We start from the raw sequence: 24464 nt of genomic DNA, 5'->3' as shown, positions 1-24464 counted from the left end.
TGAAGTGGGAAAAAAAATAGAGCTCCTATATGGTAAAAAATAAAATAAAATAAATGATGCAATAACTATAATAATCAATAACAACTACTAAATATGTCACCAATAAAACTACGACCTGCAACAATAAATCAATAAAAAGATAACTTGGCACGGTCTGAAAGGTGCTGGTGTGAACAGGTTTACAAATAAAAGGCAGGTAATACAAGTTCTAGCACTCAGTGGTTGTGCGGCTGCGATCAGATATCATCCCGCTGATTCCGGCTCTTATGTCATAAAGTTCAGCTGAGAAACCAAGGACGGCACTGCAGACATGGGGAAGCTGCTAAAAATCACCCTTGTCGGGGCAGTCCTCGCTCTCCTGGGGGAAAGGATCATGAATTTTTGGTAAGTCACTTGTTTTCCTTTTCTTCACCCCTTTTAACTCTTCTGACTTCCTGGCATTTTTCTTGCAGACCTGTACTTCCGCCGATACCTTGGATTAGCGCTCAGCGAATTGTTAATCAGCGTTGTTGTAATTGCGTCTTCCTCACAATGTCAGATCTGTGCACGAGACTCTGGATAGAGACGCTCGGCAAATCTATAAGAATCTAGCGCTGACGTCAAGAAATTCTGGGTCTTGCTCAGATGAAGAGAGACGAGCAAGCGCCGGCGCAGCCATTCATAACGTGGGACTCAAGATCTGGACTGGCCCATGGGAATTCAGGTGAATCCCCCGGTGGGCCCCTGTGCAGGAGTAAGTCGCTTACCCCCCAACATGAGCAGCAATTTGCCCCATAGATTTGATTCTCTGTGTACAGACAAAAGCAGCATCTCCTCATTCACCCCAACAACCTCCCTAGGATTTTTAATATATAGAAGCAGAAGGAAATTTGTAAGTGATGGTAATGTAATATTTACATGTAGCTAAACAATGCCCCCCCATCGTTAATGTCACTGATGTGCCCTTACCTCTCCAGTCCGACACTGTGGGACCCTCCTTCCAGTTATAAGTCCTAGAGGTGGAACCTTTTTATTTTTGACCTATCTTGTGGATATGCCACAAATGTTTAAGTTGTGAAAACACTTTTTGGAGTCTTTATATACTGTATATAATGTAGTTATTGCCCAACAGTCTTTTCATAGAGTAAATAGTAATTCCTATAATGTTCCAGTACGATTTTATTTATTAATTTTTGCAACCAAGTCTGTTCTAAAATTTTTTAAAACACGTCAATATTGAGTCGGCTTTCAATGCAGCAGACTGGCATTGAGCACTATTATTTTAGTTTGTTATCAGATCTTTCTCCGTTGTATACTCTTTCATTAGTGATTCATTCACAGTATAAAATGTGTATACAGAGTAACTTGTCCCCAAAATGTACAACCTTCCATATACAACTATGGCAAAAACCTAAGCAAACCTTTAGCCCTCCCAAATTTCTCATCGTGGTGCTTAGTTTGCTCCTGGTACAATTGTCCACATCCTTCTTCCGTCTTTGGAACGGATTACTATGACTATTCCCGCTCCACCCCTTGTCAGTCCGTATTTGTACCCTCATTTCATATGATCTTACTTTTCGGCAATAAGCCGCCAAAGTTCAGGACCCCTCACAGGTCATCATCATGCAATACTGAAATATGATAGAACATTGTGAAATCTGTACAAATGTCTGCACAAAGCATTGTCCAAGGCCGTGCGGATCTGGTGTAAAGGGCTCTACTATTATGTAAGCCAAGATCAGTGGAGAATGGCAACTAATGCGGCGCTGCTTACAATTAAAGGGCAAACAAGCAGGACTTACTAAGATTTCACCTGTATTTGGTAAAGTAGCATCTCCTTCCTCTGAGGCCATTTCCTTTCTTAGAAAAGATAATACTTATGTTGCTTTCCATGCAGCAGACTGGCATTGAGTGCTCTGTAGTAATAGTTTTTTATCCTTCTTTATTGCATTTTCTATGCTTATAACTTTACATATACAACTACAGTTGTGGCCAAAAGTATTGACACCCCTGCAATTCTGTCAGATAATACTCAGTTTCTTCCTGAAAATGATTGCAAACACAAATTCTTTGGCATTATTATCTTCATTTAATTTGTCTTAAATGAAAAAACACAAAAAGAATTGTCCTAAAGCCAAATTGGATATAATTCCACACCAAACATAAAAAAGAGGGTGGACAAAAGTATTGGCACTGTTCGAAAAATCATGTGATGCTTCTCTAATTTGTGTAATTAACAGCACCTGTAACTTACCTGTGGCACCTAACAGGTGTTGGCAATAACTAAATCACACTTGCAGCCAGCTGACATGGATTAAAGTTGACTCAACCTCTGTCCTGTGTCCTTGTGTGTACCACATTGAGGATGGAGAAAAGAAAGAAGACCAAAGAACTGTCTGAGGACTTGAGAAACCAAATTGTGAGGAAGCATGAGCAATCTCAAGGTTACAAGTCCATCTCCAAAGACCTGAATGTTCCTGTGTCTACCGTGTGCAGTGTCATCAAGAAGTGTAAAGCCCATGGCACTGTGGCTAACCTCCCTAGATGTGGCCGGAAAAGAAAAATTGACAAGAGATTTCAACGTAAGATTGTGCGGATGTTGGATAAAGAACCTCGACTAACATCCAAACAAGTTCAAGCTGCCCTGCAGTCCGAGGGTACAACAGTGTCAACCCGTACTATCCGTCGGCGTCTGAATGAAAAGGGACTGTATGGTAGGAGACCCAGGAAGACCCCACTTCTTACCCCGAGACATAAAAAAGCCAGGCTGGAGTTTGCCAAAACTTACCTGAAAAAGCCTAAAACGTTTTGGAAGAATGTTCTCTGGTCAGATGAGACAAAAGTAGAGCTTTTTGGGCAAAGGCATCAACATTGAGTTTACAGGAGAAAAAAAGAGGCATTCAAAGAAAAGAACACGGTCCCTACAGTCAAACATGGCGGAGATTCCCTGATGTTTTGGGGTTGCTTTGCTGCCTCTGGCACTGAACTTCTTGACCGTGTGCATGGCGTTATGAAGTCTGAAGACTAGCAACAAATTTTGCAGCATAATGAAGGGCCCAGTGTGAGAAAGCTGGGTCTCCCTCAGAGGTCATGGGTCTTCCAGCAGGACAATGACCCAAAACACACTTCAAAAAGCACTAGAAAATGGTTTGAGAGAAAGCACTGGAGACTTCTAAGATGGCCAGCAATGAGTCCAGACCTGAATCCCATAGAACACCTGTGGAGAGATCTAAAAATGGCAGTTTGGAGAAGGCACCCTTCAAATATCAGGGACCTGGAGCAGTTTGCCAAAGAAGAATGGTCTAAAATTCCAGCAGAGCATTGTAAGAAACTCATTGATGGTTACCGGAAGCGGTTGGTCGCAGTTATTTTGGCTAAAGGTTGTGCAACCAAGTATTAGGCTGAGGGTGCCAATACTTTTGTCTGACCCATTTTTGGAGTTTTGTGTGAAATGATCAATGTTTTGCTTTTTGCTTCATACTCTTTTGTGTTTTTTCATTTAAGACAAATTAAATGAAGATAATAATACCAAGGAATTTGTGTTTGCAATCATTTTCAGGAAGAAACTGAGTATTATGTGACAGAATTGCAGGGGTGTCAATACTTTTGGCCACAACTGTATAGTGTAATAAACCAAACACAGCAGCAGCTCTTTTCTGTAAATGTATAATATGGAAGTAGCCCTGTTTTGAGATTATACAAGACTTAAAGTGGTCTTCCCATCTTTTAAAGTGATGACCTATTCAATCACATCAATCCTGAAAATCAAGAGGCGGTAGCTTAATTTAGACCTACTTGCTTTTCTAAGCTTCCCCTGCTAGTGATGAGTGAGCGTGCTCGGATCAGGTGTTATCACGCCCATGCTCGGGTGCTAACCGACTAACTTCAGCATGCTCATGCTTCATTTTTCGTCGTTGTTCAACACATTCAGGGATTTCCTTTTTTTTCCCCCATGGAATCAAAACACACTCTATTATTTATGAATATATTGTTTGTTTGTTTTCTATATCCCATATGAGATTTTATTAATTATTTTTTTGTAGCCATAGAACCAAAATCTTCAATGAAGTGGAGCCGGTAGACCTTCCAAACTGTCAACTCCTGAAAGGGATAGGTGGGTTTTTACATTGGAAATGATCTGCATGAAATCTTGTAATAAAACCTAAAAAATATAAATCTTACAAATAAAGAATACTGGCCTTTTAAATCCCTCTCCGAAATTGCGCATGCGCGGGAAGTGCCATCTTGGTGGAGGACTTTTTTCTTTTCTTCTCCATCAAGATGGCACCGCCAGCGCCTGTGCAACAGCAGCTATTGGATCGCTATACAAACCGATAGCTGCTACTGCGCAGGCGCTCCGGGCACCATTTTCAAAATGACTTTTTTTCCTCGCTCAAATAAATCTGCAAAAGGGATTTAGTGCACAGTAACCTTGCGATTATGCTGGAGCGCAGATGCCACGGCCAGCACCTGCCCGCAGAAGTGTTTTTGTTTTTTTTTATTCAGTATGTGCTGGTATTCATTATGTAAACTAGGGGGCAGGTCAGTGAGGGATCAGTGACCTGTCAGCAGTCTGCATTATGAATACACAATCAGAGCACTACATACATGAACCCCGCCTTAGGACACAAGCAGACCATTAACACAAAACTGAAAATAAAGATTAAACAAGAACCACAAGACAGATTTCATCACCAGATATCATTTGACCTGACACTGTCTGTAGGTTACTGTGCACAATCCTGCTGACAGGTTCCCTTTAAAGGTTACAATATTTATGACGTGTAAGCTAAGCAAATCCATCAGAAGTAATCGGTACACATCCATAGAGCCCAACTCGGGCATTACATATTGTGCACCAGATGTGGGTTATCCTGTATTGCAGTCCGCTTAAAATGTACGGAGATTTTTTTAATCTGAAGCTTGCAGAATTGTGAATGCAGCTCTATAATAAAGAATCTCTCGTAACCTCATGTTGTTTTCCTTCGCAGAGGCCGGTTCTGAAGATATTGAAATCCTTCCTAATGGTTTGGCCTTTATAAGTACTGTGAGTATTTGCTATTTCTTGAAATATGTCACAGAGATTGATGTAAAAAAAATGACAACAGCGAGTAGAAAAGCGGTGCCAATGAGAAGGCAATGACCTCAGCAATTAGAGGAATGACATCAGAAAGTGCAGTGATGAAATGAGAGAATAGAAAATGACCTCTGCAAGAAGAGGACTTACTTCACAAAGTAAAGAGATGACAACAGCAAGTACAAAATGATATAGAAAAATACTGTAGAGGAATGACATCAGCAAGTAAAGGGATGACATCAGCAGGTAAAAAAAAAGATGCCAGAAAGTAGCAATGACATAAGCAAATAAAGAAATGGTGCCAGTAAGTAGAGAGATGACATAAGAGAATAGCAAATGACCTCGGCAAGAAGAGGACTTACATCACAAATTATAGAGATGACAATAGCAAGTACAAAGTGATATAGAAAAATACTGTAGAGGAATGACATCAGCAAGTAAAGGGATTTACATCAGCAGGTAAAAAAAAAAAGATGCCAGAAAGTAGCAATGACATAGCAAATAAAGAAATGGTGCCAGTAAGTAGAGAGATGACATAAGAGAATAGCAAATGACCTCGGCAAGAAGAGGACTTACATCACAAAGTATAGAGATGACAACAGCAAGTACAAAGTGATATAGAAAAATACTGTAGAGGAATGACATCAGCAAGTAAAGGGATTTACATCAGCAGGTAAAAAAAAAAAATTCCAGAAAGTAGCAATGACATAAGCAAATAAAGAAATGGTGCCAGTAAGTAGAGAGATGACATAAGAGAATAGAAAATGACCTCGGCAAGAAGAGGAATTACATCACAAAGTATAGAGATGACAACAGCAAGAAGAAAATGACATAGGAAAATAGAGGAATGACATCAGCAAATAAAGGGATGACATCAGTAGGTAGAAAAAAGATGCCAGCAAGTAGAAATTACATAAGCAATTAAAGAAATGGTGCCAGTAAGTAGAGAGATAACATAAGAGAATAGAAAATGACCTTGGAAAAAAGAGTAATGAAAGCAGAAAGTAGAGGGATGACATCGGCAAGAAGAAAGTGACATAGCAAAATAGAGGAATGACGTCAGCAAGTAAAAAAAAAAGATGCCAGCAAGAAGAGCAATTACATCAGCAAATACTGTAAAGAAATGATGTCAGTAAGTAGAGAGAGATAACAAGAGAGAATAGAGAATGATCTTGGCAAAAAAAGGGAATGACATCAGCAAGTAAAGGGATGACATCAGCAAGTAAAGGGATGACATCAGCAAGTAAAAAAAAAGATGCCAGCAAGTAGAGCCATGCCATTAGTAATTAGAGGAATAATGTCAGTAGAGGGATGAAACCAACAAGTAGAGAATGACATCAGCAAATAGTTTTTCTGCTTGCTGATATCATTCCTCTATGTCAGTAGGAAGAAAATTACATCAGCTTGTAGTAATCTATGACCTATAAAAGAATATTTTTCAAATAGAGAGTGAAATGTTGGGAGGTGCATGAGTACGTATGGAATAGAAGAGTAATATCCTGAGTACGGGATGGACGATTGTTGAATAGATTCTATATCTCTTATTGATTGTCATTTTCTTATATTTTCAAACAATATCCCCCTCCCCCGCTCCGGGTGCTCAGTCACAGTGACAGTCGCACAAGTACTTTTAGGCTTTCGTGGACTTTATATATTCCGGAAGACTCATACTGATAAGACTTACAGACTATGGATTCCTTTTGCATACATCTTATCTATGACTATGACCTTTCATCCCTTATACTGAAAGAATAAAAAAAAATAATGCCTCATCATCATTATAAAGGTTTGTTTCTGGACAAATGAAAAGTTCTACAACTTTCCAATAGACTTTATACTTCAGCTCCTCATCATTTTCAAGATCTTTGTTTGCTGTCAGTAAGAATAATAATCCTAGTTATAATCATTTTTACTCCACAGTAGTGGCCAAACCCTTTAAGTTCTAATAAGGGTTGTCAAAATAGGACAACCCCTTTAAAGTCACCATATTCGAAGTGGGAGATGGTTGCTATATAAAAAAAATTTTGCTGCACATTTTTTTAGGGTCTGAAGTTTCCTATCCTGAAGAGCTTTGCACCCGACGCACCCGGACAAATCCTCCTCTTAGACCTGAAGGATGGTGGCCTCAGCCCAACGCCTCTGCGCATCAGTGAAGGCTTTGACGCAGATTCCTTTAACCCTCATGGGATGAGCCTGTACATTGATGAAAAGGGTAAGATGTCCAGGACTGATTCCTTCCTAACAGAATCCTCATGGGAGGGAATTTATCAGTACTAGTGGATAACAACCAATCCGATTTCAGCTCTCATTTTTTAAAAGGGGCTCAAGCTACACTTTTACTTTGCGCAAGCTTTGAATTGACCTCTTTAGATATCACCTACTTAGGTGGGAGTCATCAACAATATAATATATGGGGACATCCCCCATGCACCCACAACTTTCTCAAAGACATCATGCTTTCCAGAACAGCTGTTCTTATCATTGAGATGTCTAAAACCAACCCCATCCCCACCCATCCAGGATCACATTCCAAAAAGAATCCGCTTACTTATGGGCAGGATTTACTTAAATCTGTATAATAATACATTTGTAGAGAGGTGCTGATATAATTCTAGAGGGGGTATAATATGTTCGGATCACAGGATTTTATTTCTTATTTTTATACATCCTAAAATCATTTTTGCTTTTGCAGCTGCCGCCTGACATTGAGTGCTTCTAACCAGTGTTACCTGTCTTTCTCCTGCTCTGTAGTCAATAATATAACACCCAGAATGAAATCTTACACGACTAATTGAAGGGGTTGCTTTGTTAAAAAAAAAAATAAATTAAATTGTATCTGCTTAAATGAAGTATGAAGGGGGTTGGCTCCTTGGCATAGTTTAGTCCAACCAATCACTGTCACAAGCGCTTCGGAGGTGACAGGCTATCATCCTGCGTCAGGCCTCAGAAGGTCTGAGCGCCTGTCCATACAGACTGCTCCCTGAACCATCTGCCTCTAGGACCCAGCATCGACCTCCTTCTGCCCTGAGAAGTTTGGATCTATTTATCTCAGCTGTGACACAGTGCAGGTAATAGCTTCATTTCCACTTCTGCTTGTGTGGCGCCCCTGAGGGGTCAGTTGCCACAGAGGTACTGCACCTCCTCCTGAGGTGTGGTGCCCCACCATCCAGGTAAGGTGGGGACACCTGACCACGCTCCAACACCTGCATCCCACACAACACAGTAGTGTAGCAAAGCCACATTGCAGCTCCCTGCTTGGAGTGTAGCAGAGCACCTTTGGTGGCTCCCTGCTTGGAACACGAAACGTGCTTGGAGGCGGGTGGAGTTTAGAATGCATAAAAGAGGGGGATGGTTTAGAATTGAGTTCAGAGTCAGTCGGAGAGTCACTCAGAGAGGAGTGAGAAGAGAAGATCCATGGGAGAGGGATGGAGGAAGGAGGTGCTGCAGCAGATCACAGTGATCTGGGTCTGCTGGAACAGGAAAGGAAAGAAGTAGAAAGACATTGAACTGAAACCTGATCTTCCATAAGAAGGAAAGACTAGTATGGAACGTAGGAGAAAAAGGGAACAGAGGACGTGGGTTAGAGGAGGAACCCTGCCTAGAAGTTCTAAGCGCAAGGCCAGGGCCCGGTCCCCGAGGTTGTATGGACACTAATGGTTCTGCAGCAGACACAGGTGGAGTAGTGGACTGTAAATGCACTACTCCCATCTAAGACTTGGGGCACAACAGCAACTTGGATCGTGAGCCGGGACTCAGGAGTAAGGAGTCCCCGAAGCAGGCTACAGCTGTCTGCCGTTCAACTATAGTTCTTGGGAACATCTGTCAGGAGGAACTCCAGTGTAACTCAGTACTAGGAGTACTTCACACTTAAAGGCGCTATAGAGGAGACGGTCAGAAAGGTACATGTTGGCGGAGTGTTGGAAGGGAGCGTCCTATCTTGCCTGGAGGTTGATTGAGTCCCTGACCCGGAGGACACAGCACGGAGGCAGGCATCTGTGTGTACTACAGACTGTGAGTAAAACTTTGGAACTACAAGCCCTGGTGTCCTCCATTGATTCTCACGTCAACACACCCAGCACTGCTACATCTGGGTACCAGCCCCTACACCGCTTTTGCCTCTCCTCTACCCCTACATCTACACTGCCCTGGGGCTACAGCTCCACCTGTGGGGAGCTTCACCATCTTGGCTGCAACACACCACCAGCCCCAGAGGATCTGCATGCAGCGTCAGCTTAACATCTCCCTTGCCGAACACCACAGGTGGCGTCACGAACTATTCATCAATTCTATTTCATTGTTCTTTCACCCCCTTTTGCCATGGAGCCCCAGGGCCACAGACCGGGTCACAGCTTCCGTGACAACTCCCATTGAGATCAACGGGCCCAGTGCCTAGTACCCCGATAGCCCTGGCCGGGCGCTCCACTTGCTAGAGTGTTGGACCTTCACAGAGTGCTCCAGTTTGGTGTCTGGAATCCCTCTTCTGATATCCGTATCTGGCGATCCAGCTAAGTGTTCCCCTGTTTGTCTCACCTTTCCGTCTTAGTTTAGTGAAGACTGCCTAGCGCGCATCTCCCTCCCGTTCCCTATTCAGGACTAGGCCCCAGGGAGATTCAGGGCCCCAGGTTCTGGCTCAGCGATTGGTGAGGAACCAATATAGGGATTCGGCAGGAGTTCTAGGGAGAGAATAGATCTAGCCTAGGGGTCTCCAAATCCCTTCCTTAGTGTCTGGGCCCCCTTCCCCATTTCCCTTTATGTTGCACTTGGTTTTCCCTCATCGTGTGTGACAATCGCTCATCCATTGGCAAAAGCCAAATCATCTCTTGCTCTGGAGGACCCATCACATCTATGCGCTGCATAAATAGCTGAATAATTTCATTGACCGCCGTGTAATACCTCATTTCTCCTGTGGAGGTGCTGTAGGGAAATTGAACACTCGTTGCTTATGACACTTGGTTTTTGGATATTCTGTGATCAGAAAAGATTGACCAAACCAGACAACCCCTTTAATTCCTGTCTATCCGTCACAGCCACTGACCAGCAAAGATTTAATCTACAGCAGCGCAGATTGTCCGGATTGGTTAAAGACGATGATCCCGACATGTATATGTAATAAATAAAAAATTAGGATAATTCTGGAGCAGTTGTTCCTCTGTTATTCTTCTTGGAATTAATTAATAAATTGACAATTGTCTGTCTCCCTATCAATTGGGTCTGCACCATCCTCACCGGAGCATGCGGCCACTTCCAATTATCAGTTTAGTGACACATTTCCAGGAGGAATAACAGAGGAACGTCATAATTCAAAATTGTGTTTTTTTAATGGGAAATGTATAAGAGACATGCCAGGGGTGTTTAGAGGTTTATTTAGTTGCAAAGGTAATCACGTACCTGGGAAGTAGGAGAGAAGACGTGTTCTGCAGACTGGAGCTCGGCGTAAACACTTTTTCAAGGTCACCTAAAAAAGTCTTGGGCCTAAACACAAGGCTCACAACTATCATACTGCAGGACACATATCAATGTCACTGATCTGCAGGCGGCCAATTAATGCTGGACACTATCCAACCTGAAGTTGAGCCGAGGGCAAATGGCCTCATGTAATAAAACCAGTGCAGATAAAACACAAAGAAGCCTCAAGGGCGTGTTTACTTTTACAACTGTTCCTCCTATGCTGCTAGACAAAAATGAATTGACTTTGCAAATCGTCTTTTATTAAAAACTGTTTTGTGTATGCAGCTCCTATGCAGAGCAATGTATCTGCATGGATACGACAATCACACATTGTGTGGACTCCATTCTCTCTGCCCTATTTTCTTGCAAGGTTGTGGTCAGAAAATGATGAGGCAGATGCATCTGCTGGATCAGACTACACTGTGCTTGTAGTCTGTTGCCTTGGAGACACATTAGCCTGCATAGGAGCTGTAGACTCTTCTGGGGAAGAGTCTTGAGGAGATCATTTGCATATTCCCAGTGCCTTTTGGGATAAGTGAAGAGTCTCCGCGAGCTCAACGATCACTGGGTTTTGGCCGTTGCAGCTGAAAAGAGGAAATCGGAGAAACCAGGGGAAGAGTCTTGAGGAGATCATTTGCATATTCCCAGTGCCTTCTGGGATAAGTGAAGAGTCTCCGCGAGCTCAACGATCACTGGGTTTTGGCCGTTGCAGCTGAAAAGAGGAAATCGGAGAAACCAGGGGAAGAGTCTTGAGGAGATCATTTGCATATTCCCAGTGCCTTCTGGGATAAGTGAAGAGTCTCCGCGAGCTCAACGATCACTGGGTTTTGGCCGTTGCAGCTGAAAAGAGGAAATCGGAGAAACCAGGGGAAGAGTCTTGAGGAGATCATTTGCATATTCCCAGTGCCTTCTGGGATAAGTGAAGAGTCTCCGCGAGCTCAACGATCACTGGGTTTTGGCCGTTGCAGCTGAAAAGAGGAAATCGGAGAATTTTGGCTCATCTTTCATCTTTTTAAGAAATCTCAAGATGGAAGAGGCCAGGAGCCATTTGGTGAGCTGCATTTCTTGCTACATGTTCACAGATTTACCAGTGGAAAAGCCAAACTTCACATGCCACAAATGCAAGCTTGTGTCCCTGTTGGAGGAAAAGTTGCAAAATCTCGAAGAGAGGTTAGCTACGTTGAAGATCATTAAGGAAGGTGAAGAGTTCTTGGACAGAGCAGAATTATCTCTTCACGTTACAGAAAGAGAAGAAATTCGAAGTGCACCTGAAGAAACAGAGGAATGGAGACATGTGACCCAGAGAAGCAGGAGGATCAGGAGGCAGTCAGCACCCATACTGCTCAGAAACCAGTACCAGGCTCTCACGCAGGAAAACGATGAAGAAATACATCAGGATAAGACTTTGCCAACAAACAACAACCTTGTACACCTTCAGAGTCCTCCTGGATGGAGAAAGAAAAATGTTGTGAAGAAGAAACAGAGAGTGGTGGTCATGGGGGATTCCCTGTTGAGAGGAACAGAGGCCGCTATCTGCAGACCGGATATAACTACAAGAGAAATGTGCTGTCTTCCAGGTGCAAAAATTAAAGATGTGTCTGACAGGATATCAGGACTCTTCAGACCTACAGATGACTACCCATTCCTGCTACTACATGTGGGGACAAATGACACCGCAAGAAACGACCTGGAAACCATCTGCAGAGACTTTGAAGACTTAGGCAAGAAAGTGAAAGAACTGGGAGCGCAGGTGGTCTTCTCTTCCATCCTCCCAGTGGATGGCCATGGAACAAGGAGGTGGAATAAGATTCTGCAGGTGAACAACTGGCTACGTCGATGGTGCCGTCAGCAACGATTTGGATTTCTGGATCACGGAGTGAACTACTTATACGATGGACTACTTGCTAGAGATGGGGTGCACCTTACGAAGACTGGAAAGCAGGTATTTGGAAGTCGCCTTGCTACACTTGTAAGGAGAGCTTTAAACTAGAACAACATGGGAAGGGAAGCAAAAGACCAGAAAAAGCCATACACCTGACAAATGCTACTGAGAACTCTGCTATTAGAAGTGGAAAGGAAGAACAAAGACGAAAGAATCTAATTAAAAAAAATATTGGAGAAAGAGAAACCAATCACAAACTAAAATGTTTCTATACTAATGCACAAAGCATGGGCAACAAACAAGGAGAATTGGAACTACTAACACAGGAAAAGAAATATGATGTCATTGGAATCACTGAAACTTGGTGGGACAATACACATGATTGGAATACAAGACTAGAAGGATACAACTTATTTGCAAGAAACAGACTTGATAAACGAGGAGGGGGTGTCGCATTGTATGTTAGAAATGCGTATATCTGCACAGAGATTGAAGCTTTGGAGACTGGGAGTTCTGTGGAAACTGTTTGGGTAAGAATACAAGGACAGAACAATGGAAAGGACACCATTGTAGGCATTTACTACAGGCCGCCTGTGCAAGCTGAAGATATGGATGAACTCTTTATGCATCAAATGGCCAAGTTCTCCAAAAAATATGACATAGTTGTCATGGGAGATTTCAACTATCCAGACATTTGTTGGGAATCTCTCTCAGGCAAAACTAACAGGTCAAGGAAATTCTTATCCTCTCTTGCTGACAACTTTATCTTCCAAAAGGTAAAGGAGAAAACAAGGGGAACTGCTACCTTGGATCTAATCCTTATAAACAGGGAGGAAATGGTTGAGGAGGTAAAAGTGGCTGGGACCCTAGGAGGTAGCGACCATGCTATTTTAGAATTTTGGATAACTAGAGGCGGAAGACCTGTGAAGACTCAGACGTCAAGGTTAGATTTCAGAAAGGCAGATTTTAAGGGATTCAGAAAGAGAATTGGAGGGATCCAATGGCTGGATATCCTTAAAGACAAAAATGTCCAGGAAGGATGGGAAATCTTGAAAAATGAAATTCTCAAAGCACAGTTGTTAACAATTCCGAAAAGAGGGAAGAATAGGAAGCATTTAAGGAAACCAGGATGGATGAACACAGAACTTAAGCACATGCTAAAAAGGAAGCAAAAAATGTTTATAAAATGGAAAGAAGGAGGCATATCTAAAGAAGAATATAATGCTGTCTGCAGAACCTGCAAGGCACAAATCAGATTATCTAAAGCTGAAAATGAATTGAGGCTTGCAAGAGATGTCAAAAGCAATAATAAAGGATTTTGGGGATATGTCAAAAGTAAAAGAAAAGTCAAAGATGCTATAGGATTTTTACAGGATGAAAATGATGAAATGGTAAGACAGGATGTTGAGAAGGCTGAACTTTTAAATTCCTATTTTGCATCTGTTTTCTCTCAGAAAGGAAATGTAACATCAACTGTTATTCACTGTCCTATTAAGGGAATAGAAGAATCCAGGATATCTATAAACAGAAAGATAGTGAGGAAACACTTAGCTAACCTAAATGTATTCAAGTCTCCAGGTCCAGATGAATTACACCCCAGAGTACTGAAGGAGATAGCAGAAGAAATTTTTGAACCCCTCTCCATAATCTTTGAAAATTCTTGGAGAACAGGAGAAGTGCCAGAAGACTGGAGAAGAGCAAATGTTGTTCCTATCTTCAAAAAGGGGAAGAAGGTGGACCCAGGCAACTATAGGCCGGTGAGTCTGACTTCTATACCAGGAAAGATCTTTGAACAAATTATTAAACAACATGTATGTCAATACCTGGATAAGAATGAAGTGATTAAACAGAGTCAGCATGGGTTTGTAACTAATAAGTCATGTCAGACTAATTTAATTTCCTTCTATGATGGTATTACTGATTGGGTGGATCAAGGAAATGCTGTAGATATAGTATATCTTGACTTCAGCAAAGCATTTGACAAAGTCTCTCATACAATCCTTATTGAAAAAATGACTAAGTATGGAATGGACAAGGCAACTGTTAGGTGGATTCATAACTGGCTTAGTGATCGGACCCAAAGAGTGGTCGTAAATGGCTGCACATCCAGTTGGAAGAATGTCTCAAGTGGGGTACCACAGGGCTCTGTCCTGGGCCCTGTATTGTTCAACATCTTTATCAACGATTTAGATGAAGGAATTGAGGGTAAACTGATTAAATTTGCTGATGACACAAAGCTAGGAGGGATAGCTAATACTAGAGAAGAGAGAGAGAGGATTCAAAAAGATTTAAATAAACTGGAGAAGTGGGCAGCAACTAACAGAATGGTTTTTAACAGGGAGAAATGCAAAGTACTACATCTGGGCAATAAAAATGAAAAAAGAATATATAGAATGGGAGGAATAGGGCTAAGTAACAGCACATGTGAAAAAGACTTGGGTATACTAATAGATCACAGACTGAATATGAGTCAACAGTGTGATGCAGCAGCAAAAAAGGCAAATGCAATTCTAGGATGTATTAACAGAAGCATACAGTCTAGATCACGTGAAGTAATTATTTCCCTCTACTCCTCTTTGGTCAGACCTCATCTGGAATATTGTGTCCAATTTTGGGCACCACATTTTAAAAAAGACATCAACAAACTGGAGCAAGTTCAGAAAAGAGCGACCAGAATGGTGACCGGTCTGCAAACCCTGTCTTATGAGGAAAGGTTGCAGGATTTGGGAATGTTTAGTTTGCAAAAGAGAAGACTGAGAGGAGACTTAATAGCTGTCTACAAATATCTAAAGGGCTGTCACATTGTAGAAGGATCAACTTTATTCTCATTTGCACAAGGAAAGACTAGAAGCAATGGGATGAAGCTGAATGGGAGGAGACACAGATTAGATATTAGAAAAAACTTTTTGACAGTTAGAGTGATCAATGAGTGGAACAGGCTGCCACGAGAAGTGGTGAGTTCTCCTTCAATGGAAGTCTTCAAACAGAGGCTGGACAGACATCTAACTGGGATGATTTAGCGAATCCTGCTTTGAGCAGGGGGTTGGACCAGATGGCCCAGGAGGTCCCTTCCAACTCTACGATTCTATGATTCTATGACTCAAAACGGCAGGAGATCTTTCATAAAAACTGATTTTTATCTTCGTCTCTCCGCCTGATTTCCATCAGGTTTTGTCACGTAAACTTTTTTTTTCTTTGGAGTCAAATCGTGGTATTTGGGCTGGGTGAATGCAAAAAAAATCTTAAAGTTATATAAAGTTGTAAGGCGGTGCATTTACACATTTCACTGTCAAACACTGAATTGGACCGCCCACTGGACTCCGAAGCAAAGATAGAAGTTAATAAAATGCTAGTTGTACTGAATATTTTCTCTATAAAAGTACCGTATATATCAATCTTCTTCGCCCGGAGATCAGACTGCACACAATGTGAACTGTTCCCTATAAATAATAATATTCTGGCTACCTGCAGCCACCACTAGGGGGAGCTCACAACAAAGGGATGTGAATAATGAGTTCACATCCCCTGGTGGCCACAGAGAGAACTGCAACCCTATAACTTAAACATTCCAGTAAGCTATAGAGATACATCACCAGTATGAATTATTTTGCGCAGCCCACTGTGTTCAATCGTGATTTCTCTCCTTCTTCCAGATGGCACGGTCTATCTCTTTGTGGTGAATCATCCTCATTTAAAGTCCACTATTGAGATATTTAGATTCATACAGGAAGAAAATTCTCTTATCCATCTGAAAACAGTGAGACATGAACTTCTCAACAGGTAAAAAAGAGCTGAAAAGACCGTTCAGTGCAGAAAAGAGGTGTATAATCGTTGCTGATATCAGGAGATTTTGAAAAGTGGCGTATCAAGCGCCATCAAATTTTTGTCCTGCCTCTTTATTCTTATCACACCCCGAACCTAACAGATTTCATCACAAGTAGTGCGTGTGACCTCCTTACACACGCCCAAAATGTATACAGACGCCAAACCAGACTCTTAAAATCTAACAGACCCCAAACCAGATGCCTAAACAAATACAGACCCCAAACCAGACCCCTAAAATCAAAACCGAGACCAGACGCCTAAACAAATACAGACCCCAAACCAGACTCCTAAAATCAAACAGAACCCAAACCAAATGCCTAAACATATACAGACCCCAAACCAGACTCCTAAAATCAAACAGAACCCAAACCAGATGCCTAAACACATACAGACCCCAAACCAGACTCCTAAAATCAAACAGACCCCAAACCAGATGCCTAAACAAATACAGACCCCAAACCAGACCCCTAAAATCAAAACCGATCCCAGACCAGATGCCTAAACAAATACAGACCCCAAACCAGACTCCTAAAATCAAAACAGACCCCAAACCAGATGCCTAAACAAATACAGACCCCAAATCAGACCCCTAAAATCAAAACCGATCCCAGACCAGATGCCTAAACAAATACAGACCCCAAACCAGACTCTTAAAATCAAAACAGACCCCAAACCAGATGCCTAAACAAATACAGACCCCAAAGCAGACTCCTAAAATCAAGACAGACACCAAACCAGATGTCTAAACAAATACAGACCCCAAACCAGACCCCTAAAATCAAAACCGATCCCAGACCAGATGCCTAAACATATACAGACCCCAAACCAGACTCCTAAAATCAAACTGACCCCAAACCAGATGCCTAAACAAATACAGACCCCAAACCAGACTCCTAAAATCAAAACCGAGACCAGACGCCTAAACAAATACAGAACCCAAACCAGACTCCTAAAATCAAACAGAACCCAAACCAAATGCCTAAACATATACAGACCCCAAACCAGACTCCTAAAATCAAACAGACCCCAAACCAGATGCCTAAACAAATACAGACCCCAAACCAGACCCCTAAAATCAAAACCGATCCCAGACCAGATGCCTAAACAAATACAGACCCCAAACCAGACTCCTAAAATCAAAACAGACCCCAAACCAGATGCCTAAACAAATACAGACCCCAAATCAGACTCCTAAAATCAGAACAGACCCCAAACCAGACTCCTAAAATCAAAACCGATCCCAGACCAGATGCCTAAACAAATACAGACCCCAAACCAGACTCCTAAAATCAAAACCGATCCCAGACCAGATGCCTAAACAAATACAGACCCCAAACCAGACTCCTAAAATCAGAACAGACCCCAAACCAGATGCCTAAACAAATACAGACCCCAAATCAGACCCCTAAAATCAAAACCGATCCCAGACCAGATGCCTAAACAAATACAGACCCCAAACCAGACTCTTAAAATCAAAACAGACCCCAAACCAGATGCCTAAACAAATACAGACCCCAAACCAGACTCCTAAAATCAAGACAGACACCAAACCAGATGTCTAAACAAATACAGACCCCAAACCAGACCCCTAAAATCAAAACCGATCCCAGACCAGATGCCTAAACATATACAGACCCCAAACCAGACTCCTAAAATCAAACTGACCCAAAACCAGATGCCTAAACAAATACAGACCCCAAACCAGACTCCTAAAATCAAGACAGACACCAAACCAGATGTCTAAACAAATACAGACCCCAAACCAGACCCGAAAAATCAAAACCGATCCCAGACCAGATGCCTAAACAAATACAGACCCCAAACCAGACTCCTAAAATCAAAACAGACCCCAAACCAGATGCCTAAACAAATACAGACCCCAAACCAGACTCCTAAAATCAAGACAGACACCAAACCAGATGCCTAAACAAATACAGACCCCAAACCAGACCCCTTAAATTAACACAAAACCCCTGATCAAATAAAGACCCGTTAAATGAATACAGACCCCCAAACCAGACCCCTAAATAAATACAGACCAGAAATCAATTTATGGTATTTTATGGAAAAGTGAACTGACTTCACATCTGCACTTCGATACTATGGCTCTTAAAAAAGATATCCAGGATTAACACCAAAAAAAAAAGATCTTTTCCTAAACAGCGCCACTCTCGTACATAGGCCGTGTCTGGTATTGCAGCTTTTCTTCATTCAAGTCAGTGGAACACAACAAGCAATACCAGACATGGCCATTCAACGAGAGTGGTGCTGTTTCGGGGAAAAACATCCTGGCCATCATCCCCTGTAACTGTTTTCTACTTTTTTCTTTCTTTAGTGTTAATGACGTTGTTGCCGTTGGGCCCGAGAGCTTCTACGCCACCACTGATTACTACTTTGACAGCATCTCTATGAAAACTGCGGAAATTTTGATCGGATTGCGATGGACTGGTGTCGTGTATTACAGTCCCGGGGACGTCAGAAATGTGGTCACAGGCTTCTATAGCGGCAATGGAATCGCCATGTCTACTGACAAAAAGTAAGTGGTCTTCTCATTGCCGACCGGTCCATGGGGGGCCAGATGAGACAAAGCACGAGGATCATACTCGCCAAATTCCCAGGGTGGAATACGCCACAGTTTAGTTTCCTATCCTATTGACCTTCATTAAGTTTCATTAAAATTACAAGTGCCAGACCAATAGGGGGCAGTGTTCTGCTAGCTCCTATACTTCACTGTTACAAGAGCCGCACCCAAAAAGTAAAGTCCAGCAAAACGAAAGCTATTCTCGAAATGTGGTGGTTTACATGGCAAAAGGCTCCCATCTAAGTGGTCTGCTGGCAGCGGCTATGAGGCGTATTCGGATTTATTAAAATTGTATCAGAAATTGGGGAGTGAAAGGGTTAATGCAAAGCAGTTCCGTAAATACTGTATTGTTTTACTTTGACGTTTGTGTCTTGTTCTAGATTTATCTATGCTGCCGATGTCACAGCTCACACCATTAATGTCTACAAGAAAAATAAAGATTGGTCACTCACCCCAATAAAGGTAAAACTATAGATCTGTCTGTCATATAGAGATGTACAATCTATCTATTATCTATCTATAACTACTATCTATGTATCTAATATCTATCTATCTGTATCTACTATTTATCCTATTATCAACTATTATCTATCTATTATTTGTCTATTATCTAGCATCTATCTATCTATTATCTATCTATCATCTATCTACTATCTATTTATCTATTATCTATGTATCTATCTATTGACAGAGTAGCGGTTTCTTGTACGCTCTGCTTTGTTGACAGCATGTTACTGATCATGTCATGCTGATTGACAGCTGGTTCCCTGCTGCTTAACTGGGGGGGAGCTGGCTATCAATCAACATGATGTCTGCAGTCACGCTTCATCAACAGAGCAGTCCAGAAGAAGAAGAGTTGCTCAGTTGAATAGGAGCAGTCAAATCACAGGCAGAAGCATCCAATGACCACTGTGCAGGCACTGGGTAGAACAGGCAGGTAGTTGCCTCTGTTAGCAATTACCTTCCTGTTAGTGTTTACGCTCATAGTAAAAAAAAAAAAATTAAATACTGCTGGACAACCGCTTTAATTTGGGTGAGGAACAGTTAAACTCTGCTACAAAGGTGAGGTTTTGGAAGGCAGTTTAATATTACAGGTCATACACCCTAGAAACACTGAAAACAGCAACAAGACACAAGGTAGTTATACTGCATCAGCCAGGTATCTCCAAAGCAAAGATTTCAAAGCAGACTGGAGTTTCATCATGTGCTGTTCAAGCTCTTTTGAAGAAGAACAAGAAATGGACAAAGTTGAGGACTGTAAACAAAGTGGTCGGCCAAGGAAACTTAGTGCAGTAGTTGACAGACACATCCAGTGTCAGACTGAAGAACATGGGGCCCACCAAAAGATTTGATCCTGAAGGCCCATCTTTCTCCCCCACTCAAGGGGCCAATAACAGCTACAATGTTTGCACTATGAACTCTCCTGAAGAAGTCAGGGCCCGTTCTGTGGAGGGCCAGTCCAACCCTGGACACATCATGATTACTTTCCTTTGAAATCAGAAGATGTCCAGCAGTGCCATCAACTCAGAACTGGTATCAACCAGTGGGACCAAGCTGCACCCATCATTTGTTCGGAGAAGTCTGGTCAGAAGTGGTCTGCATAGAAGAATTGTGGCAAAAAAACAGACCTTCTACATGGAAACATGGCTAAGTGATAAAACTGTACACAAAAACATAGGAATTGTGGTGCAGCCATACGGCAGCAGGTTCTGTGGACTGATGAATTAAAATGTGAAATGTTTGGCTGAAATGAAAGGCGGTTTGTCACCACACGGCTGAGGGTCTGAAGGACGTAGTAAATAAAGTTGGTGATTTTGTCCATAAATGGTGTCTTCACTGCTGAGAAAAACAGACATCATGTAATGCCATCAGGGAGGCGTCCGGACAATGACCCCAAAGATAGCACAATTTTGCTGTTACTCACCCAGATTAAGCCTCCTACACAGTTGTTTCAGTTAATAACTGTGTTCCAGCCTATATATGGAAATATTAATCACTATCACCTGTTTGGTAGAATTGGTTACTCCTACTCCCGACTATAATCCTACAAAATCCCTGACCGAGCACAAGACCCTAGACGAATTGGTGAAGGCAAAGGGCAAAGGTCACCACTTTTTTTTTTCACCGACCCATTGCTGAGTTTGATCTGAGATTCGGATCAATATCGGACACGTCACCACCCGGACGTGTGAACGGCCCCATGAACTATTGTAGGTGTGTGAAAACCACAGATTGCGCCCGTGCGTAAAACACGGACGTCTGAATGAGGCCTTAGGTTTCCCTTTTGTTCATCTTCTTTGCATTTTATTAATTGATAATATATAAACTATAATTTAATTTCCACCATTGTCTAATACTTTTGCGCTGTACTGTATGGCTGCTCATATCTATCCATCCTTCTTCACATTTTTAATGTATTTTTCTTCTTTTTTGCATACAAGGAGGTAGATCTGGATACCCTTGTGGATAACCTGTGGGTGGATCCCGCCACGGGGGATATATGGACAGGAGCTCATCCAAACGCATTCAAGCTCTTCATGTACAACCCAGAAGATCTCCCCGGCTCGGAGGTGAGAGATGACCTACACGCATCATTCACTGGTGGTCACCGGAGGGGAAGTCATGCAGTTGCTAAGCAACATGATTGTCCACGGCCTATAAATAGGCCGAGGAAGGGGCAGCACGGTCATTGCTGGCAGAGAGATTTCACAGGAGGCGGGAAGCAGACGAGCGGGAAGCAAAGGCCCCGCCTGTAGTTCAGATAAGCAGCCCCATTAATATTTCTGTAAGGTAGCCCCCAAGACGATGGTCACACATATATTAAAAGTACAGCATGAAGGCAGTACAAGTACCCCCCTAAAGACAATCTTTGTTGCCCATAGCAACCACAGTCCAGCTTTCATTTTTCCGAAGCTTCAGAAATTAATGCTGCACGGTGATTGGTTGCTATGGGCAACAGAGATAGTTTAGATAAATCTTCCTCGCGGTCTTCCCTATGTGGTTCACTGACCTGAGTGTGAGTGCAAAGTGAGAGCAAAGTACCCCCATAACAGTAAACAGCACCCTGGAATTATATATGTGCTCCTATAACAGTATATAGTACCCTCAAAATATATATGTGCCCCCATAACAGTATATAGTACCCTCAAAATATATATGTGCCCCCATAACAGTATATAGTACCCTCAAAATATATATGTGCCCCCATAACAGTATATAGTACCCTCAAAATATATATGTGCCCCCATAATAGTAATCCATAAGCTCATAAAACAGTGCCCCCATAGCAGTACATAGTACCGTCGCAATATAAACGTGCCCCATAACCAGTATCCTCATAACTAAAAAATGCTTCTTAACAGAAAACGGTACCCATCTTAATAAATATGTGCCCCATAACCGTACACAGTACCCTTAAAATAATGATCTGCCCCTGTAAAAGTATATAGTTCTCTCAAAATAAACGTGTCGCCATAAAACTACACAGTACCCTTAAAATATAAATGAGCCCCATAACAGTAACCTCCTAGTAAGAAGTGTCCCCATTTCAGTACACAGTACCCATATTGAAAAACATGTGCGCCCATAGTAGAAAACAATACTGACAATAAAAGTGTGCCCTCATAACAGTACATAATAAATATGTGCCGCCATAACAGTCCCCGTGTGCTAGTAACAGAAGCAGACACAATGCCCCATACACAACCGGTCGTGCCCCCAAACAGACCCAGACACAGCGCCCTCGTTAGAAGACATAGCACGATATCTGAGTACAGGTAGATACATCGCCCCAAAACTGAATCTGACCCAGTGCCCTATTACAGAAGCAAGCACAGTGTCCCCTAAAAAGCCATACCCATAGTGCTCCAATACCAGAACAAGGCACGGAGCCTTATAGCAAAGCTAGCCATGCAGCCGCCTAATAGAATTGGATATGGTGCCCAATAACACCCCCAGCCACAATGCCCCCATTATATAAGCAACCACAGGGCCCCTAGAGTTAGCCATGGTGCTCCCAACATAGAGTTTTCCACAGAGCCCAATATCATAGCAGATCCTGCCATGACACCCGAATAACAGTGACAACCATTTATTTCTGAGAATAGCCCTGCCGAGTGCTGCCCCCTAGCTGTGGTGCAGGAGCCATTCTACGCTCTATGGTCAGGATATAAGAATCTGGCCCATCAATAGATAACTGCTTCCTCTTCGGGGGCCACCGCACACGTGACCTACGTGAGGCCTCCATTCCTCTCTGGGGTCTTTTCACTTATTTTCATTCTTTTGTTCTTCACATCAGGTCTTCCGTATACAGAATATTCACTCAGATAATCCCATCATCACCAAAGTCTATGCGAACAATGGCTCAGTGATCCAGGGGTCATCCTGTGCGTCCGTGTATGAAGGGAAGCTCCTGGTGGGCACAGTATACCATCGAGCCCTGTTCTGTCACCTGGAGGAACCTTCCTAACCTTGTGAAGGACGAACTGCCGCAACTGCTGTGAATTTTTTTACTAAATATAAACAGAAATAAAAACGCCATTTAACAGAAATAATCCTCTTGAGTAAATTTGGGTAAAAAAAAAAAATGTCTAAATGGTTTCAAAACCCCCCCAAAAATGGGACCCCCTCTCATGGTTTTGCTTCATGCCACCATACTTGGGTAAGTTCACGTTAGCCAGAGAGAACGATGGCACCACCTGATTTGTGTCTTTTTGGTTTATGTGGCATGGAGATATCTATGAATGACCAGTCGCAGAGGTGGTCAACCGTAGATTATTACTTAATCCTGTAGGTCTCATAGGGAACCATAGGGGGCTCCACTAAGAACTATTGTCTACTGTAAGGTTGTACGAATTGTAAAAAGTGGCACAAGTGGGATTTGCCTTTTTTTTTGCCTGACGCCACCACTATGGGGAACTCAATACATATGGATTTTATATAGTTGTTTACTATATATAGGGGTTGTCCAGAACTTTATAACGATGACGTATTCTTAGGTAATCAATGTCAGATGGGTCGGGGTGCGACACCCGGAACCCCCGGCCAACGATCAGCTGTTCTCGGTGCTGGTGGCAGCCAAAAGTGATCAACTGCAGAGCGTACCTACACCGCTCCATCCGCTAATGGTTGCGGCCGAGTGCCCTGCTGTGACCACTGTATGGTTGACAGAGCTATGCAGATTCACTCAATACCGGAGAATTTTGCTGAGAACAGCTGATCAGTGTCGGTGTCGAGTGTTGGTACCAATCTATTTGATATTGATGATCCTTATCCTAAGGATAGGCCATCAATATAAAATCCTGGACAACCCCTTTAATCTCCAGTAGCTTACTGTGCCTGCCATGCAATTGATTTTTCTGAATAAGCTGTCATTACAAATAACACTGTTTCTGGCCAATATAAGACTGGTATTCTTCCCCTTTTCACAAGTTTTCCCCTCTATAACTAATTTTCAGTTCTCTCTGAGCTAGTGGGTTGATGACTCAATCGCTACTGATATCTCTCAAACATAGTGCACACAGACATAAGGGATTCCTGCTCTCCTGTCTCTATGTAACACATGATCAGAAGCAGCAAACAGCAGTACTAAGCAGTGTGACTGTGAATCCAACACTGGGCTTAGATAAACAGAAGAAAGCTGCAGCACGGCTTGAGTATGTCTGTGCCTCTGC

The 24464-nt window shown here is 42.4% G+C and overlaps 1 protein-coding gene across 1 annotated transcript; it reads left to right on the top strand.

The window, feature by feature from the left end:
- Positions 1–205: 205 nt before the first annotated feature.
- Positions 206–23345, top strand: LOC141095764 (serum paraoxonase/arylesterase 2-like). Its single transcript, XM_073582068.1, has 9 exons — positions 206–384; positions 4023–4093; positions 4971–5026; positions 7100–7268; positions 16040–16166; positions 18547–18747; positions 19173–19254; positions 21234–21362; positions 23090–23345. The coding sequence occupies exons 1-9, from the start codon at positions 311–313 to the stop codon at positions 23258–23260; spliced, it is 1080 nt and encodes a 359-aa protein (XP_073438169.1). The 5' UTR covers positions 206–310; the 3' UTR covers positions 23261–23345.
- Positions 23346–24464: the final 1119 nt, after the last annotated feature.

The sequence above is a fragment of the Dendrobates tinctorius genome, unplaced genomic scaffold (genome assembly GCF_039654945.1).
Source record: "Dendrobates tinctorius isolate UK_male_01 unplaced genomic scaffold, ASM3965494v1 ptg000070l, whole genome shotgun sequence".
In the NCBI taxonomy this organism is placed as follows: domain Eukaryota; kingdom Metazoa; phylum Chordata; class Amphibia; order Anura; family Dendrobatidae; genus Dendrobates; species Dendrobates tinctorius.
The sequence above is the reverse complement of the archived record's forward strand: the minus strand, read 5'-3'. Positions and strand labels throughout refer to the sequence as shown.